Source organism: Drosophila ficusphila, unplaced genomic scaffold (assembly GCF_018152265.1).
Source record: "Drosophila ficusphila isolate 14025-0441.05 unplaced genomic scaffold, ASM1815226v1 contig_197, whole genome shotgun sequence".
Taxonomy (NCBI): Eukaryota; Metazoa; Arthropoda; class Insecta; order Diptera; family Drosophilidae; genus Drosophila; species Drosophila ficusphila.
This window is the reverse complement of record NW_025064091.1, coordinates 6,008,533-6,028,128: the sequence shown is the minus strand read 5'-3', so window position 1 is coordinate 6,028,128 and position 19,596 is coordinate 6,008,533. Positions and strand designations below refer to the sequence as shown.

At 41.8% G+C, this 19,596-nt stretch overlaps 2 protein-coding genes across 3 annotated transcripts; both read left to right on the top strand.

Annotated features, from left to right (window-relative positions):
- The first annotated feature begins 1,133 nt into the window (after window positions 1-1,133).
- LOC108098153 (protein lozenge) lies at window positions 1,134-14,124 on the top strand. 2 transcript variants are annotated; one of them, XM_017200883.2, is made up of 5 exons: window positions 1,134-1,749; window positions 7,908-8,021; window positions 9,399-9,515; window positions 12,651-12,848; window positions 13,130-14,124. In XM_017200883.2, exons 1-5 carry the CDS (start codon window positions 1,206-1,208, stop codon window positions 14,122-14,124), a joined length of 1,968 nt encoding a protein of 655 aa, XP_017056372.1. In that variant the 5' UTR covers window positions 1,134-1,205. The 2 variants fall into 2 exon arrangements, with proteins under 2 accessions (XP_017056372.1, XP_017056373.1); XM_017200884.1 differs by having other exon boundaries at window positions 1,158-1,749; window positions 9,414-9,515.
- LOC108098154 (rab-like protein 3) lies at window positions 3,567-4,513 on the top strand. Its single transcript, XM_017200885.1, has 2 exons — window positions 3,567-3,707; window positions 3,780-4,513. Exons 1-2 carry the CDS (start codon window positions 3,644-3,646, stop codon window positions 4,448-4,450), a joined length of 735 nt encoding a protein of 244 aa, XP_017056374.1. The 5' UTR covers window positions 3,567-3,643; the 3' UTR covers window positions 4,451-4,513.
- Window positions 14,125-19,596: the final 5,472 nt, after the last annotated feature.

Sequence of the window (19,596 nt, the reverse complement as noted above, 5' to 3'; positions counted from 1 at the left end):
ATGTGAAATATACCTGCAGTGGCTGTGATCCTTTTGATTTCTGGGGGCTGCACGAATGTCGACAAGTGACAAAATATGCAAGTATCAAACCACAAATTCTCGCCCGTGAGTCCACAATCATTTTGACACTGGTTACGGTGACGAGTGCAGCAGGGTCCTTCGTCCTTTGTCCTTCGTCCTGGATGCAGCGTACATGCCGCACAGCGGCGACTAGATTTGGATAGTGTTGCATGCTCGTCGGGAGAGTGGTGGCGATGAAGTCCTTTGCCGGAAATTGAAAAGTGCAACGCAAATTGCGTTCCGCTGGGATGTGACCCTTCTCCCTTCCCTTCCCTCCACTTCCAACTCCACTTCCACCTCCACTCCCGAACCCCAATCCCCGCCAATCCGAATCCTGGCAGCCGTCTGAAGTCCTTCCCCCGTCGAGTGGTTGACAATTGATTTGTGTTTATGGTGGCCATGCTCATGGACATGCCAGTATCCTGCCATTCTGCACTCCTGCACTCCTGCACTCCTGCACTCTTACAACTCCCTTTGCCATTCTGGTGGACCCATGTAATATGCCATTTTGGGGCCGTGATTTAAAGACATTAACAGGCCCCGGCCAAATGGGGAAATTTTATGGTGTCGCAGTCGCCAGGTTGCAATTGAAGCCACCGCCCTCAGCTGGAGGAGATTGATGACCTAATCGGGTGCGAAAACCCAGTGACTTTGTTTGTCAAGGAAAAGAGTAGACCGTACATTCTTTGGGGATGAAGATGATTTTAAATCTTGAGAAGTGGAGAACAAGATAGAATGATTTAAAATTGAATTTAATGTTTATTTACTAGCGATACCTTAATGATTATTATTATATCCAAGCAAAATGCATTAATTTATTTTGGTAAATATTCGTTACAGAATTCTGGAGACTCCGCCAGGGAAATCCTGAACTTTGATTGTTTTCCAAGGTGGTGCGACTAAAGGACGACAAAATTGTGCGGCTAAAAAAGGTGCAGGCTCACGCTCAAGGGCAACTGGAGCAGTTTGAGCAGCAGCAGCAGCAGCAGGAGCAACATTTGCAGCTACAGTTGCAACACCAACAACACCACCACCACCACCAGCAACAACAACAGCAACAGCAACAACATCAGCAACATCAACAACAACAGCCACAGCAACAACAACACTATCACAACTACAGCGGCAATAGCAACAATTACAAAATGCATTTAACAACCACATCGAGCAATTCAACGGCATCCAATGCCAACAACAATAACAACAACAATACAACCAATAACAACAACACGAGTAGCAACAACAACACGACCAACACCAATGGCAGCAGCAACAACACAAGCGGCAACAACAACAACAACAGCAGCGGCAACAACAACAGCAACACCGAACAGAATACACCGCCAACGCCGGCGCAACTTCTGAATGAGGCGTACACGAAGATGACCTCTGACATTCTGGCGGAGCGGACGCTGGGCGACTTCCTCACCGAGCACCCCGGCGAGCTGATCCGCACGAGCAGTCCGCTCTTCGTCTGCACCGTTCTGCCGCCCCACTGGCGGAGCAACAAGACGCTCCCGGTGGCCTTCAAGGTCGTCTCCCTGGGCGACATCATGGACGGCACGATGGTCACCGTGCGGGCGGGCAACGACGAGAACTACTGTGCGGAGCTGCGCAACTGCACGGCGGTGATGAAGAACCAGGTGGCCAAGTTTAACGATCTCCGATTTGTCGGCAGGAGCGGCAGAGGTGAGTCGTCATTTCAAATTAAATTTGAAAAAATATATCAAACATAAAAAATTCCATCCCTGAATTAAATCAAAAAAAAATTTATACGTATTTTTAATATTATATATTCAAATACAAATAGAACAAGGAGTTGCAATTTAGGCAATCACTTTTTATGGTTGAATTCCCAAAGATAATTTGGTGCAGAAAAATATATAAAACAAAGAATCACGCTTGAAATTAGTTAATTAAACTGCAAAATTGTTAAATTACCGATGTATCGCAAAGTGGTTCTGTACTATATCACCAACTCTAACTTTGTTTATTATCTGCTCCTCTTAATTCAATTTTTGAATTATCCAGCAAGCGGACGCATTACAAGCTTTATTTATTAGAAAACTCTACTTCAGATCTATACAGTACATTTGGGTTCCGAAATCTATGCCTTCTGCAAAGCAATCTCATATTTACCCCTCCAAAAACCTCGCCTTATACCACTCCAACTTCATTTAATCTCTGCCCTTCAGGGAAGTACTCAAAACTCACAACTTTTTTGTCAAGTGGCGCTCCTTATTGGCCCTTGAAAGCCCCAACGAACTGCCACTTGCGCCGCGTCGCCTGCTGCACTCGAAACAATTTGTTCAATTATCGCCCCAAAAGTTTTGCCAACTCCCGCTCCTTTTTCGCCTTTGTGCTATTCGGGCGCACTTTTTGCATTGCTGTCATCCTTTTTTCGGTTGATTTCTGTTCTCTTTTCGTTTTTTGTTTTTGGTGCCCTGTCCGCGTCCTTTTGTATCCTTTCAACCGCTTGTTAAGCGCTGCACAAATTGTCAGCAGTTCATCAGCAGTAACCATCATCGTCATCGTTTTCATTCACCGAATAGAAGCGGATTACTCGGAACTCTTTTCCACTTTTTTGTTGTCAGCATTTGCGTGGGCTTTGTCTTAAAGTGTTTAATAAACTGTCGGAACGGAAGTGAAGTGAACTGGAGGACATGGGTTCCTGTCCTTAATGGGGAGTCCTTGCAAAGGGGATTGTCATTTGGGATTGCAGAGGTTGAATTTACAGATGAAGTTATTTTTTATTGAAGTCACGGATTCTTCAGATTACGATCTCTAGTTTTGCGGTTTCAATTGAAATGATTTGGATTTCAATGGAAACTTTCTTCCAATAAGAGCCTTATGCAATCCCCTTACTACATAAAAAAAGGCCTACTCCCCGCCATCAATCACACAAGCCATAATTCAATCAGCAAAGACTGGCCAAAAAGATTTCCGGCATGGGTGCCGGTTTTCCCCAGAACTGGATGGACTAAGCCCAATTCCGCTGGTCATTTCGGCCTGGTCGGAATGAAGGGGTGGCAGTTACGCATCCGCTGCGGTGGAACCGCAAAAACCAAAGCCTCGACCAGCGAAAAGGGGGACACACGCGGTTTTTGGGGCTTTTGACGGGGGAAAGGAGATGGGAGGCGAGAGGTGAAAGGTGGAAGGATGGAGGCGTGTCTGTGTCTCGCCGGGAATTCGGGATTCATTCATTGTCATCATTCGCCCAGTGGCAAATGGATGCGTGTCCGCGTCCGTCACTCTCATCCGATTTCCTCCTCCGTCTTTTCCATTTCACTTTAATATCTTCCGCTGCACATTTCCCGCACTTCGTTTTCCCGCATTCAGGCGCCTTAATTGGGAAATTCCCATACATTCACGAAGTCGGTGGAATTTGATGAAGGAAACATGGATTTTGTTTTCCGATAAATTTACCAAAAATATACTATACAAAATACTAAAGCGTTCACTTATTCAAACATAGTAGGCGAAGATGCAATTGTAAGTTATTACAAGCTGCATAGTAATTAGTAACAAACAATAAAGCCAGGGACTTGGAACGTCAAAGTGAAAATAAAAAGAAAAAAAAGCTATGAAGCAGGAGCTTAATATAGAGGATGTGCCCACGATTCGCATTCTGATGCTGGGCGATAAAGGTGGGATAACTAACATTACCATGATATAGTATCCATATTATACCAAATTGCGTTTCCAATTTACTCTGTTAGGTGTAGGCAAGACTAGTCTGACCAATTTGCTGGCCAGGAGCGAGGACACGCCCACTCCCGCCTCCCGAACAGTGAGCGCTAAGTCCTTCACTGTCCAGGTGCGCCTCCACGAGTATCCCACTTCGCATGCACCCAATGGGCAAACATCCTTCCGCTCGAAGCACCCGGGCAAGTACTCCCATTCGCAAAGTGCACCGGTTACCGAGGAAGAACTGTACTTTGTGGAGTTCTACGATATCCACAGCGGTGTGCGCATGCGGAGCGACTATCGCGATAGTCTCTACAAGAGCATCGATGGCATTGTCCTGGTCTACAACCTGCAGGACATGCGCACCCATGACAACTTGCACGACTCGCTGTACGATCCGCTGAGTCAGATTTGCCATCATCGCCATCGGCGCACTCGAGACATTTTGAAGCGCGAACATGTTCCGATTTTGGTGGTGGGCACCAGATTGGATCAGCTGACCCGACGCACGTTGCGGCGAAACGGAAACATTGCCAATCAAGTGAAGGCCGAGGAGATACTGCTGAACTGCCAAGATCCGGACTCCTTTGCGGACAATGGCCGCAATCAGGGAAAGCTGCGCACTTTCCTCAATCGCGCCGTCGAGTTTAGGAAACGATTTCCACTTTCGCGTTCCGAAAAGAACTCAAAAGATCGCTATTGAAAAGATCTCATCTTGCACTTTCTAGTCGATTGTTGATTTTTTCATTAAATGCATGGAAATGATTTTGACTTGTGTACTTAATAAAAAAAGTACACCATCGTTTTAGTGTTTAACCCGTTTCAGTCCTGTACCATTTAACCCACCAAATTATGATAACTGTGAGCTTGTACAATCGTTCGCCTGTTGCTTGCCCCGAAAATGTAGCACCGGGGCCCTCCGGGAAAATCTCCACCCTTGGCCCGCCCAATTATCAAGTTTCGAGCGGAAAACAAAGCTCCCCAAACGGGGGGAAAAAATTGAAAAGAACAGAAGGCAAGCCAAAAGCAAATTGTGCACAATTTGGCATGACTTCCTTTCGCCCGGGGGTTTTCCTTGCTGCCTTGTTTCCTTGTTTTTCCTTTTCCACCGACAGGCGTGTCCTTTTCACAGGACAAGGTGTCAGTTGCTGGCAGAAAGTTGTCCTTTTTTCCTTTGCCTTTTTAACGCCTCGACTTTTGCTAGGCATTTATCTTTGAGGGTTTTTTTTTGCCTTTCGGGGGAGGGTTGTTGTCTCTTTTGTCGCCAAGATTTGGGGAATGTTTATCTTTTGGCGGGGGAAAGGGGTTTGGGTTTTCTGGAGTTCTTGGCTCAGTTCATTTTGCGGCTGTTTTTCGGCCGTATTAAATGGCTCGGGAATTGTGTAAATAAAAACCTCAAGGGGATGGCCTTCGATTAAGGGTAAGCCTTTTTCCTGCCCGAGGATGGGGTGTCGTAACTGGCGTAAACTGGCACCGACTTTAGCCCGTTTAAGCGCCAAGCTCCCCGTGATAACCCCCCTTTCCTCTTTCCCCTTTCCCCCTTTCCCCCCTTTTACCCCCATCTCCAGCAATAAACACCATCGTTGTCGTCGTCATCATCATGCGTGCATGTGCATGGCACTTTGCTAATTAAAAGTGTAGCCTAGCGTTGGGCCAAATAAATCGATGGCCGGGTAATTAAATTGCACGACAGGGCGGGGGAGTTGAGAGGGGTGCTGGTGGGTGGTAGTGGGGGTTCCGACGTACCACCTATGCGCCATGCATTTGTTATTGTAATTAGACAGCAGCAGCAGCAGCAGCAGCAACGGCAGCGAAACAAAATGGCGTCGACCTCGGTGGCGGATGAAATGTAAATCACTCATACGCCACATGGGCGCGGTGCAGATTTAATACAACTTGGAGCCAGGGAAAAAGGCCAGCCCGGGGTTCAAATCCAATTAAACCAATTAAAGTTGACCAAAAATTTGGTTTACATAGTACTGAACACTATAATCCTCGAAAATGAGTAAAAAAAAGATTGTTAAAATAGGTTTTACTGGATTATTTTTGTGTGAAGAGTTAACCAAAGTTTTTACCAAATATTATTTTCTGATAATTCAATAAACTCAGTATTTATTTAATGTAGAGCATTCTGTGTTACCCCATTCAAGAATGTTCCTTCCCACACCTGCAATCAATCATTCGAGCATATTTCCACCCTCAGGTAAACACAAACAAGAAATCAACAAGCAATCAAAATAAGCAAACAAAAAAAAGATGAAAACCGAAGAAGCCGCAAAATGTTTTTATTTTGGTGTTGGACCGACTTACTGACTGGATTTGAAGGCTTTTAAGGGCTTAGCCTTTTTTGGCCAAGAAATAAAGTGGGAGAAAGACTTATGATGAAGCCACTTTTGGATAAGAATATCTTTTAAGCAGATACCAAATCTTATTATAAATTTTGATTTAAGAAAGGGGAACATTGAATATACGTTTAATAAGCACAACCTCCGAGTCCTTAACTATTGTGAGTGAGTATATCTGTGAGGGGTGGAATTCATAAGTGCGTGTGTGTGTGTGTGTGTGATTTCATTACCCCCAAATTGATTTATGACGCCTGTGCAACGGTAAATTGCTGGGGATTTGCCAGCTAGGATTTCAGGTTATTTGTCAACAGGATTTGATTTTAAATGCCGCCACACCCACACGGAAATGTTTTGCTCCTCAAGTGTTGACATTTCCATTTGTCGCACTTTCGGCGGAGATTAAGATGAATGCTTTTTGGGTTTGGGTGGGAATTATTGTGGGATTATCAATCAATTGGGTCAAAGGGCGCCGCTCTGATTACAGTTGAAACTTACCCAAAAAGGTTTGCACATTCCCTGGAAATTCTGAAGTTATTAGAAGTTCTTAAAGTGATTTAATCAGTAATTTAAAGTACATTAAATTTAACATGATATGTAATCAGGCTTTAAAGTACAAATTTCTTTATGAATAACCTACCAACAAATGTTTGTTCCCATGGAAAAAATACTCCTTCTTGTTTTTCCACAATTACTCGCTTTAATGATCGATTATCCATTGCCAATCTCACAACTTTTCCGTGAGCACCCACTTTTTGCCCGGAAAAGTGCCACGAAAAGTGTCAAAGAATTGCGCAACAATGAACTGCACTTGATGGCGAATGAACACAAAAGTGTTTTCCCATCTTTGGCTTGCCACTTGAGACTTCATTTTTTATGCCCTGCGCATCGAAAAAGAACGTTGAGTTCGGGGAGAAGATATTGTCCTGATTCAGTGGAGTGTGCCCAGGACATGTGTAAGCCTCTCCGTCTGCGTTTACACACACACACACATATACATTTATCTTTGGAGAGGTTTGGGGTCGTCGGCGGTTTATTTGTATGTGCCGAAATGATTTACGCTTTGTTTGTCAACTTAAAAAGCAAACGCCCATCCTCCCCGGAAAATCACACATACGCCGCGTTGTCATAGACAAACGTAGAGAAGACAGGAAGGCGGCGGCTCAAGAAGCCTGAAATGCTTTTAATTGAATCCCGGGCGACAAAAAAGCGGCAAGGAGCCCCGAACAAAAAGCGCTTGGCAACACTTGACAATGACTGGCTGGAACAAGTTAATTAAAAGAAAACTGCGGCGCAAACGAAATAAATCTTGGGGCGCGAAAGACGCATATGTGAAGGGTTTTTCGGGGGACAGCAGACTAAATCAGTTTAAATTGTAATTAATTCTTTATTTTGAAAGGTAAAAGGGAAATAGAATTGAATTTAAATAAGGGAGTGTTGGAGAAAAAATGTATAGAGAAGTGGGTATTCACAGGAAGCGTATTTGAAAAGGTTTCGTTAGGAAATTCTGTTTTTAGGAATTCTGTTTTAATGAAAGGTCAAAGTTCATAACTTAGTTTTGCCATAAAACCGTATAAATCGATTTAGATACAAGAATCCCCAACCAAGGAACATGTCCTCCTTAAAAAAGTAGTCCACTGTCACCAACAAGTCATTATTGTTTTATGGCCAACACATTTACGATGTGACAATACCCCCAAAAAAAAAAGAAAACACCAAAAGAAAACCGAAAAAACACGCTTATTGATTTGCATGTCTGTCTGACATTAGCAGGGAAAATCTCATAAACTTGTTTGTTTCTCTTGGATTGTTTTGCAGGGAAGAGCTTCACGCTAACCATCACCGTGTCAACGAATCCACCGCACATAGCCACCTACAACAAGGCGATCAAAGTGACTGTCGATGGGCCACGGGAACCCCGCTCCAAGACAAGTAAGTATTTCCTCCAAGGAAGAGTTGGAACCCTCCCCCATTTTCCAGGACCTCCGGTTCAGGGGCATTCCATTTGCAGGACAATGCATAACAATTTATTAGTTGCCAAATAGATAAATTGCTCTGCAGCAGCAGGCAGTTCCGAGTTGCAGACGAGATAGATATAGAGATGGCTCAAATGGTATTTGGATATACAGTGATGAAAGGAGCAGGGAAAATAAGTTGTACCCTTTTTTACTTACTTTGTTGGGGAAAATAGAAGAAAAGAGGTCATAGTTTTGTTATTTTATTGCGTTGAACTCTAAAATTATGTAATATAAAATATATATATATAATATAACATATATAATTATTATATTCATTGCCAGAATTAAAAAACCTTATTTTTTTAATGGTCATCTAAGAGTAAAAAGTTTTTTGATCTTTACCTATTAAATTAAAACAATTAATAGCTAAAACTGCTCAACTCTATGGAGAAAAATTTAAATGCACACAGACGAATCTCGATCCACGTGAAGTCCTTCCTCGAGATTTTGCCAAGGCAGCAAGGACACTTCCCTGCTAATACTTCACTTCATTTCACTTCACTCCGGCACAGAATGGCGAATATCTTGAAGGAATATTCATTAGACAGCTCTATCACACACTCTGCCTGCCCGTTTTACATATTTATAAGGATGCAAATATTTCACTTTGCATATGTTCCAGGATTCAGGATTCAGGCGGCAGTGGGGCGGCGGGGCAAAAGTTTTGCTGGTCTGTGTAATCTGGTTTCGGTCCGAATTCAAATCCATGAAATGATTTATATGCCCCGAATGCCAGACAGTCCAAAATGTGCGGGTTTGGGCCACACAGGGGCGTTAAGCTGCAGACAAAAGGTTATTATTTTATAATGAATACAAGCTGGCAGATAACTGCAACCGCCGCAGGATTTTAGTGCGGCCCCAAAATTTAGCTGAAAGTGTCGCCGGTTGGCAAAAAGTTTTTTGGGCCATTGTCATTTCACTTTCTCACATACACACAAAATCCATTGTCGATAGTTTTATGTTGGGGGCTCTGGAAATCGGGGGAGGAAAACCCGTCTCAACATCTTAAGTGAACCGAAAGCAACAAAATGTCACTCATCAACTGCTTGTCATTTAAGTTTTCCCTCAGACAAAGAAAAACGAATGCAGTCATTTACACAAAAACACATACTTAGTACAGTGGTCGATCACAAATGAATAACTTTTAAAATGTTTAAAAAAAGTTAAGTCATTAATGTTGAGTATTTTATATGTATAGAATAAAAGTTCACACAATTTGCTATCGACCAGTGTTCTTGTGCAATAAAACCATTTAGTTAAGGACAGAAAATTATAACTGAAAAAAACTTAGTGTTATCCCTTTTAGGACAGCAACAGCAGTTCCACTTCGCTTTTGGCCAAAGACCGTTCCACTTCTCCACGGATCCACTTTCCGGCTTCCGGATGCCGCCCATTGGCAATTGTCAAAGTAAGTAGTCCTTTAATCCATATTTATTATATACTTTAACTTTCTTTTAATATAGCTTAAATACTTTGGCGAAACCAATGTTAAATTTATTTGTACATTTATTTTAATTTTAAAACCTTTGCGAGAACTTGTTTTAAATTTCAGCCATTTTGTTGGCAAACACAAGCGTAGGAGAACTCACACAAATGCAAACGTGTCGCCTGTTAATGAGTAAAAAAAAAACAACTTTAAAAACTGGTGTTGTTTTTTCGTATTATTGCCGTTGGACAACCATTTGAATGTGGTAAAATTGCGGGTCACCTTGCCATATATTTTTTTTCTGGGCTAAGTGGGTTCGTTGTTATTGCTGCTGTTAAACTGTTGGCCACTTTATTTAACCAAAGTTTACTATACAAACAAATAAACGTTGGTCAAACACAAGCATACACACAAAAAATGGGTGGAGAAAAAAGTCAAAGCCTAAAAAAGCTCTTTTAAATCAGAGTTCCGCATACAAATTATGATTTAAATGAAAAACTACGCAGTCAAATAAATTTAATGCATTTAACCAAGCGAATATAAACCAATTTTGACAGCTCAAACGCTAAGCAGCAAAATGGTATTTTTGAAATGAAATCGAAAATTTGATACCCAGCAAAAAGTTATTACTTAGATATTTAGTTTGTTTTTTAATTTTTAAAAACGTTTGCTTAGATTTGACCGTTGGTACTTTTTTTTTTAATAATTTATACATTGCTTTTATACCCTATATATCCAACATTATAACAAGTCCCTTTATACTTCACTTTTACCCAGTTTCTATTGATAGAATATTTATAACAAAATCAATAATTAATATTGCGGGAGACATTTTTTCCTGTCGTTTTTGCTCGTGTGTTTACGTAGGTGAAATAAATTTAATTGTTCATTTTAAAATGCATTTATATTAAATTTGATGTTTCAATTTAAATTGACAATTAATTGCATTACAACAACACCAACAACAAAAGCCGGACTAGACATTGTCCACTTCCCCTTTCCAAAAAACTAGCTGCCCGAGGCTAAAAAAAAAAGTTTGCAACGGCTACAAATGTGATTTTCTCTTTAGAGCTTGATGCTATTAAAAAAGCTGAAAATAATAAAATCAACATATTAACGATGTTAAAGTAGAAAAACGCAAAGACAAAGAGTTGGGCATAAAAACGTTAGTACACGTGGAAAATAATGAAAAAAGAATTTTGCTTGCGAAAAATATTTTAAAACACAATAATAACTTCATATTTCGTTTGAAAATCTCTTACATTTATTTTCCATTATTATAAATAAAATTTAAATATAATATTTGAAGTTGTTCAAAGTTTTACAAATGCAAACCACTAAGTTTAAATAGCCTTCGAAGTGCGGGGAAAATATTTACAAATTCTAATCCGATGTTCTCTGGCTTTTAATATAAATTCCCCACTCAAGTGTTTTCTCAATTTATTATTTGTAGCATCTGCCACTTATCTTTCATTACCGCCCCTGGCCAATAACGATTCCGGTGAACTTAAACAGTGAATGTAAAAAAAAAAAAGAAACTCGTCATAAATATAAAATGCAACTCAATCAGTGCGCAAATTGCCTGCCAATTTGGACATCTCCTTCGCAGGTCAACCCCATTTTTACGCCCATTTTGTGTCAATATTTTACCGTCTAGCCCAGTGCACAAATCAAAATGCAAATTGCACGATTTACAGGATTCTGAAAAGGCAATCCACATTATATAACACACATAAATATGTATGTACGTGGGTAACAACGCACAAGTAAATAATGATTTCTGAAAGCGTCTGTTGATACTGATTACCCATAAATTAATTGTAAATATGCAAAAAGCAAAGTATCCTGAATTATTTATTAACAAATTTTATTGACAGTCGCTGCTTGAGTTAATTACTGGCATATATTTTATTAATTTCGCAAAAAAAAAAAAAAAAACACTACCAAACCCGACCGGAAAAACGAAGGGCAACGCATTTACATTTGTAAAGGAATTAAAGGACGAGTTATGGTCAATGGGAATAATATGAATCTTGGTTAGCGCAGAAACAGAAACAGTTTTATCTATTTTATAAAATACTTTTTACAATTTGATATTCAAAGGCTTAATGGGTTTTATTACTTAAAATAGATTTCATTTTAGTTAGCCCCTCTACAAATTTGTTTTGTTGCTTTAAAAAGAGTTCTGTGCCTTCGAGCGATATAATAAAATATTTGCATATATTTCGTATTGCCTCAACCTCTGGAAAAAACCCAAAATGGTCCTCTGTCCGTCGCCTTGTTAATAATTCAGGGCCCGAAAATATGCGCAAATAAAGTCAATCAGTGTGACAACAAACAGGCAGGACTAACCACTCTCGCACACACACAATCACACACAAACACACACACACCGACATACTGGTACACGCACACTGGCGCGGATAATGACAGACACCGTGTAGAGTAGCCCACATCCCACAGAGAAAATTGTACACAAAAAGCCACGTAATTAATGGAGGTAGAAACATTTAAGCCAATAGCATTAATAAAGCCACCACAAAATCAATATCCGGCTACGAAAACGCGCCCGTCGCCTATAAAAACTAATTAATAATTTCCGAATGGGCTATTAATTAAGCCTAATTATCTGTGCATGGGTCCCGGCGACCCGCAAAATGTTGACTCTTCTTCCCCGGCTTCCGTTTAACCCCCGAAAGCCCCACACAATTTGCTAAACTGAACCGAATTTTCGGCAGGCCTTCGTCCATTCCATTCCATTGATTTGTTTGCCGCCTCGTTTTTTTCTACTTCCTGTCTCCGCAAAATGGCGGCAAAGGTCCCGCATAATGTGAGGGGAAGAGGGCAAGGGGGAGGGGGAGGGGGAGAGGGAGAAGGGGTAACCTCCAATTAGAGGCCCACATGGACCATAAATTCGAACCCTTTATCGGGTCTGCTGCTAATACATAATTATCTTGTATTTATTTGGTTTTTAAATATAGGCTTTGCTTGGTAAAGTTTTTATTAGAATGACATTGATGATATTTTTGGAAATTGAAGATTCAGTAAATCTCATACTTATTTATATTTTTTTCATGAAACACTCTTCTAAACAAGTTACTTTATTTTTTATTTTAGGTGCCAGCAACACGCATTGGGGATATGGATCGGCGGCCTCGGCGTATTCACCTTACTTGGCCAGCAGCGGATTATCGTCCTGCACCACGCCCACTTCCGCCCAGTTCAACAATCCAGCGTTGGGCTTCACATGCTCCTCGAATGACCAGAGCAACAACCAGGACTTCGGAGGCGCCACCAATCGCGACTGCGTTCCAAGTAAGTTTGTCAGCCAAAATACCTTTGAAGTAAGAAAATAAGTTTAAAAGTTGATGAAATCAGAATTACAAATAAATTTACAAATTATAAATACTAAAATATTATGAAAAGCTTAATATTTTAAAAACACATACTCGTAAATAACACTTTTCTTTTGTAACAAAAGTTCTTTGATAAAAAATGTTTGAAATCATTTAAGGTCTGTTTTATTTAACATATATTGTATAATACAATATTTAATATCTTTGCTTATGGTCATTTCCCCGCTCTTTTTCTTGCAGTGCTGCCCGACTCGACGGCCAGCGATCTGGACCAGCACCTGAGCAGCCTGGTGGGCTCGACCAGCGGCCAGATGACGCACCACAGCCTGCTGGGCGCCGGCGGCCAGACGTCGATCTCCTCGACGGTGAACGGAGCGAGCGGCGGCGGCAGTGCAGGAGCCGGTGCGGCAGGCGGCGGAGCGGGAAGCGGCGGCGGCGGAGCGGGCGGCGGCGGGGCGGGCGGCAACTCGATACTGGTGCCGCGATATCACACCAATGCGAGCAACGAGTACAACGTCCACTCCAGCCAGAACGGACCGCGCAGCTTGAGCGACAGCTCGCAGGCGGAGTCGCCGGTGCAGGAGGACCTGCTGACCACCAACACACCGAATCTGGGCAGCACGGCGGGTGGTGGGGCGGCCAACGGCGGCGGTGGTGCCGCGAATGCCGGCGGTAGTGGTGCGGCAGCTGGCGGAGCGGGCGGCAGTGCCGCTTCGGCGGTGGGCAACCCGGCCATGCTGGGTGCGAACCAGAACTTCCCGGGCATCGTCAACCAGGCGCAGCACTCGGCGGCCTCCGCTTATGGCGGCGGTTCGGGCGTGGTGGGCGGTGGGCATGGCAGCGCCGCTGCTGCGGCCGCCGGATGCAACGGATCGCTGTATCCCGTGCTGCCGGCCAGCCTGCTCTACTCGCAACTGTACACCGCTGCCAACCAGTCCGCCCACGGGTTCCACTCGCACACCCTGCCCGCCCACGCCTCGCCGAACTCCTCGGTGCACGGGGAGCTGCAGAGCGTGATGGACCACATCAGCAATGTGGGCGTGCGGCAGCAGCACAACATCATGACCGGCGGCGGGGTGACCCATCCGGGCGATCTGACCCTCATCGGGAATTGTGGGGCGTCGGTGAGGAACATCGAGGACGGGAATAGCAACCGGCAGGTGGCCGCCTTAGCTGCCCATCGCGGCCACCACAATCCCACCGACAATGGGGGCAGCGTTTGGAGGCCCTATTGAGGTCAGGTTCTGTGGTGCGGCTCGGCGGTTCTATAGTGCGAGGGGGGCGGGCCGCAGCACGAGGCGGGGGCGGGGGCGGGAATGGGCATGGGAATGGGCATGGGAGTGGGCATGGGAATGGGAATGGGAACGGGACTGGGGATGGGCGGGGGCATGAACTGCTTCGGCGGTTTCTAGTCTGTATATAGTCAGCAAAGGGGGTCAAATGGCGAATTTCAGTTGGAGATAGTCGATATGAAAAGTTAAGATTTCCCAAAGTATAAATTACTGCAAAAGAAACACTTCTATTAATATTTACAAATTTTTTCTTTCCACCAAAAACTTCCCATAGATTTTAATCGATTATCAAAAACCAGAATCGCCATTTAATCAAACCCCTATCTCCGAAAAATATTGTATATACCCGGAATGCAACCGAAATCCATGGAGACTAAAAAAGTATATGTTTGGGTGTCCACAAGTGAAGAATTTGATTTATGTAAACCAATGGATATAATTAGCTTGTATATAGTTTAAGAGGGACTTAAAGTATTTCATATCTCACTAATAGGCATCTAAAGCATTGTTTTTAAATCTCTAGAAGTTTGTGAAAGTGTGTGTGTGTGTTTTTTTTTTCATAACCTTATGATCATATAAAGGAAACAAAAATTATCAACTCCTAGTAGAATTTGTTGAGTGCTTCAAGGCTCTCCGTATAGCAACTAGTTAAATAAAGAAACAAGAATAAAGAAAATTAGCGAGTAAGAAATGAATATTTAGCAAATTTGAGGGCGGAAATTTAGCCCTTTCGCCACTTTTCTGTGGATTTTTAAGACATAAAGAAAACAAGAAAATTATATAAATTTTAAACAGCATGGGGTCTGTATCGAGTTATTTTTTTTTTGTATTTTTTCCAGGCCCGTGGTAAGCCCGAGCCATAAAACTAGTCATATAAGCGATTATTAGTAATTACGGAAATACGATACCGAAAAACGAATACCAAAAAAACCGAAGAAAAAACCTAGAAACTTTAAACTAGTCGTAAACATTGTGAAGCCAAAGCCAAGTTGATTTTTAGTGATTTTTCCTGTTTTTTCGTTTTTGTAAGATATGAATGTTGGGAATGGAAAAGGGTATTATCGGGGGATTTTTTGAGTGGGCGGGTCGTAGAGCCGATGTATGTCTGAGTTCCTAAGCCGTAATCCATGTTCGTGAATTTGTTTACTGTTCATTTCATGTGCTTCGATCTGCGTGTCCTTTAAATGTGTATAAACATGTGCAATCTAAGCTAACCAAAAACAAAACAAAATAAAAAAGAATTATATCTAACTATAAATATGCATATAACGAGATATCTATATACTAAATGGTAGACCGCACGCCCGCAACCGCAATCTATGACACTTGAAAACTTATAATGTAATTCTTTTTTTTTGTTAGCTCGTAAGTGGTAAAAACAAAAAAGAATGCGACAGCAACTTAAATTCCAAGCAAACACTATACTACGCGAACGGTAAATAGATATAAGGAATCGGTAAGAAATGTCCAAAATAGCACATTCTTTAAATATTTACATAATTATACACGATAACTAACAGAGTCGCAGTAAAATGTAATTGATGTATACCACAGGAAATGGGAAATCCAAAGAAAATACAGAAACTATGTGTATAATTTAGCCAAGATCCCCGCATATTTAAATATATAGAAATTAAACCAAGATTTTGTGCAATAAAAACCACTGCAAACGAGAGTTCTTTGTAATAATATAAATACATGTAATTAAAATATTTTATTTGAGGAAAAAGAAACTAAGCCGAAGTAAAAACTCAAAAAGATCTAAATAAAACTTAAATTCAACAATTATATTAAATAAAATTATGAAAATTAATAACAAATTGTGATGATGGTGTTCTTATTTTATGGCTTATTAATCTCTATTACTTAAAATGGGTTATCGTAAGTATTGTTAAACGGATATGGCCTTTTCGATTTTCGATTCTTTGAAGGGCTTACATTTTGGTTAGTTACATTCTAATTTGCAGACAATCCTATCTTCACTTTAGATTTTCTCCTCTTTTCTCTGCAGCCGTTTTACGATGCCGTCGGGGCCAATTGGCCGGGTCCAAAACTTATGACCTGGCTGGGATATTACCAATCGCCGTCTCTCTCTAATGCCATCTCCGTGTGGCTTGGATTTGGCGGGCAACGTAATTTTCTGCTCAATTTATTTCACATTGTGGCATCCAATTAAGCTGCAAACCGAGTAGTCCACCCGGAACCGGGCAAAATCCGAGGAGTCCGTCCGGATCTCACCTGTGTGTGGCCATAAAAATACAGGCGAGCTGCAAGACTCCGTGACACGGAGCGTAACAAAACGGAGGAGTGGAGGCGGAATAACCGCAAAAAGGTGGCCAACAGGGGGTTAAGGGGACGCGAATTAAGCACCGGATAAATAAGAGATCGATATGGGGCTATAAGGATGTAAGGATATAAGGACAACAAGGAAAGTGGGGACTTAAAAGGGAGTGGAAGTGATGGAAAAAACTTTTTAATTATTTCCATGCCGAAGATGTTTCGCATAACAAATTAGCTCGCCGTCAAGTATTCCGTTCGGTGTGTGAGTGTAAATAATTAAAAATTCTACCCATTACTTGCGAGGCTTGGTGAAATTTCAAACAAACGGCAAGATACTCAGACCCACATGGGGTACTCAGAAGGGCACTGAGAAAAAAAAGGTTTATTAACAATAAAAGGTGAAATTTCATAAGTAAATAATGGTTGCTTGTATTAAAGAGTAATTTTAAATATATTAATGGGTACTTCGTTGCTGAGTTAAATACATAATTTAAATATTTTTATATTGAAAGGGCATATATTTTTTGCAGTACAATTAAGCCCCATGAAAGGCTAGAGGAAACCACTTGAGACGCTGATTTAGCCTCTCAACGGGCATTCTTTTGCCCACCCAAAACCCATCCTACCGCTCCGCCCCCTTTAACAGACACGCCCCCTTCCAATTGGAACGTGCGCCGCCTCGCATATTAACACGTTTCATATGAGCAAATCCCCTGGCGACCATCGGCAAACGGGTTAAGGGGTTACGGGTGTGGAGGGGGTTAAGAGCCGACTCGAGATGAGCCAAGATGTTTTGAGTGGAAAGTGGAAAGTGGAAGGCGGCAAGTGGAGTGGAAGTTGAGTGGAGTCCTCCACTCGTCTCCAATTGTTGCAACTTGCCGTGTGTTGCAAATAAAATTCATTTTTCTTATTAGCCATTTGTCGGCGCTTTCAGCCGGGTCTTAATTAAGGTGATAAACAAGCAAACCGAATTAGACGGCTTACAATGAAGCGCAGGATGAGTAGCGTTAAGACAGTCATAATAAAAGTTGAAAAGTGTCGAGGAAAACGCAATATGGGCAGACCAACCAGTTGGTTATAATACAGTGGCAAAGAGTTTTGTCATCCGCTTCAAAAGTATAAAATTTTGTGTAAGTTTTTTACCATCAAACAATTTTTAAATAACTATGTATAATTGAATTTAAAGGAACTTCAGGTAAACTTTTCTAAAGTTATATCCTTTTAAGCTTCAGTTTAAAGCCAACTTTTAAAGCCGCCCTCGCAGAAATGTTTGCTGTTCACCTGCTCGTCTTTTTATTGGCCGACTCATAATGGAAATCATCTTTTGCGCTCGCTTCATTTGCTCCGCATGTCAAAACTTTCTCGCAACCCTTTCTCCACCCCTTCCCCAGCCACCTTTCCCTCAATTATGTATAAGTGTGTGTGTTTTTGAGCATGGGTGTATATTTGATTAAGCTGCCAATTAGAGAATATGAGCGTGATGAGCGGAGAAGGGGAGCGGGTGAAGCTTTTTTCTTGTACCTTTTTAACCGGAAGGAAGCCGCCTTAATTAGCAGAGCAAGGAAACTTTCTAATTATGAAATTTGTAATATTTCCCAACCGACAACAGTTGGGTTGGGCAACCGACCAGGCCAACCAGGCCAACCAGGCCAACAAAGCCAACCCAGCTGACCATTCAAATAATGCAGTGATTTCTGGCGGTCGGCAGAGAATTATGCAGATCTGCGTTGGCAATGTTGGCAAAAACCCGTCGAAAAGGCCATTCGAAGCTAGAATCGCCTTTGAAAATCTGTTGCTGTTACTCGTGCAAATATTTAACGGCTGCTACATTTTTGCACCTTTTCGCACACGGACACACGGGGCGTATGAAAACATTCTTCGTTGCGGTTTTCCCATTGTTGTTTCCATTTTTGTTTTTTGTTTTTTTTTTTTTTGCTCTGTTTTTGCCCTTACTTTTGTTTTGTTTGTTTCCGCATTTTCCGCTTTTCCGCTGGCGTTGCACATTTTTGGCATTCGCGCTTTGACAGGCAAAAGCGCCGATCCCTCCGCTTTTTCGGCATTATATTTGTTTTTCGCCCCGACTGACTGAACCCAATTCCTTTTCCCATTTCCCCGGCTTTTCCACCGCTTCTCCCTCATCAACGGCTGGTGCATTGGGTTTCTGGTCAGTTAAAAAGGTTAAAATGCGAGAAATGCACTTCGGCGAAGTTTGGCGGCTGGGGGTCAAAAGGTCAGGATAGGACAGGTGGTCTTTCTGTTGCTTAAGTGGTTCTCCCAGGGTACTTAAAATCCAGATTTAAATTAGGGTGTGGTAAGGTATTTAAAAGAAAGCGGATCATACCATACTATTAGAAATAGTAAGGTTAAGCAATGAGGTTATTTATCCCATTTTTATCTTAGGTGATATGTTTTTTTCGATCAAACTAAGTTTTAATAACCCACAGACAACGCTCTGGAGACAACTTACTGACCGATTCGATTAGCGCATCCAAGCAAATTATGTGGCCTGCAATCTCGTTTCCTAAATCGCAGATTGCAAACCGCTTTATATGTACGCCCAAGTAGATATGGGCCGTGTGGCCAGTTGGCATATGGTATACGTGTGGCATATAACTATTTGGCCGCAATCATCTGGGTCCTGAAGCCCGCGTGTCACCTCCAGCAATTCCGCACTGCGAGGACTTCCCAAAATCAGCAGCAGGAGGCAATCACTCGCCGCATTTGTGCCCCATGTTGGTGTTTTAGTAGGTGGTGATGTCGAATGGAGTGAGATTTCAAAAGCACTGGAAAAATAATACGTTGTTAAGATACATAAATATTATATCAATGCAAAAAAATAATATAAGTAAAGGTATAATATTCAGGCCAATAATTTATATAAATCAATTGTTTTTGAGTATACTTCGTTGTCCTTTTATTGGAACACTTATAAAACTTAGTTCAACTATTTTAGAATTTAACAGATCATGAAGTACACTTGGTATATTTTTTCTTTGGCTCATAAAGAACTCTTAATAGTCTATTTTTTGCAGTGCACAACACTGGACAATGTTGGACAGCGGTTTAAAACTGTCAGGCAAATCAAACTGAAACTGAACTCTTAACGATTCGAGCACGTATTCAATATGGTTTGTT

Bases quoted from the DNA above. Each gene is read 5' to 3' on its own strand.
- LOC108098153 (XM_017200883.2), top strand. From the start codon at position 1,206: ATGCATTTAACAACCACATCGAGCAATTCAACGGCATCCAATGCCAAC. The intron at 9,516-12,650 runs GTAAGTAGTCCT...TTTTTATTTTAG, and splicing joins GCCCATTGGCAATTGTCAAA to GTGCCAGCAACACGCATTGG. The intron at 12,849-13,129 runs GTAAGTTTGTCA...TTTTTCTTGCAG, and splicing joins CAATCGCGACTGCGTTCCAA to TGCTGCCCGACTCGACGGCC.
- LOC108098154 (XM_017200885.1), top strand. From the start codon at position 3,644: ATGAAGCAGGAGCTTAATATAGAGGATGTGCCCACGATTCGCATTCTG. The intron at 3,708-3,779 runs GTGGGATAACTA...TTACTCTGTTAG, and splicing joins TCTGATGCTGGGCGATAAAG to GTGTAGGCAAGACTAGTCTG.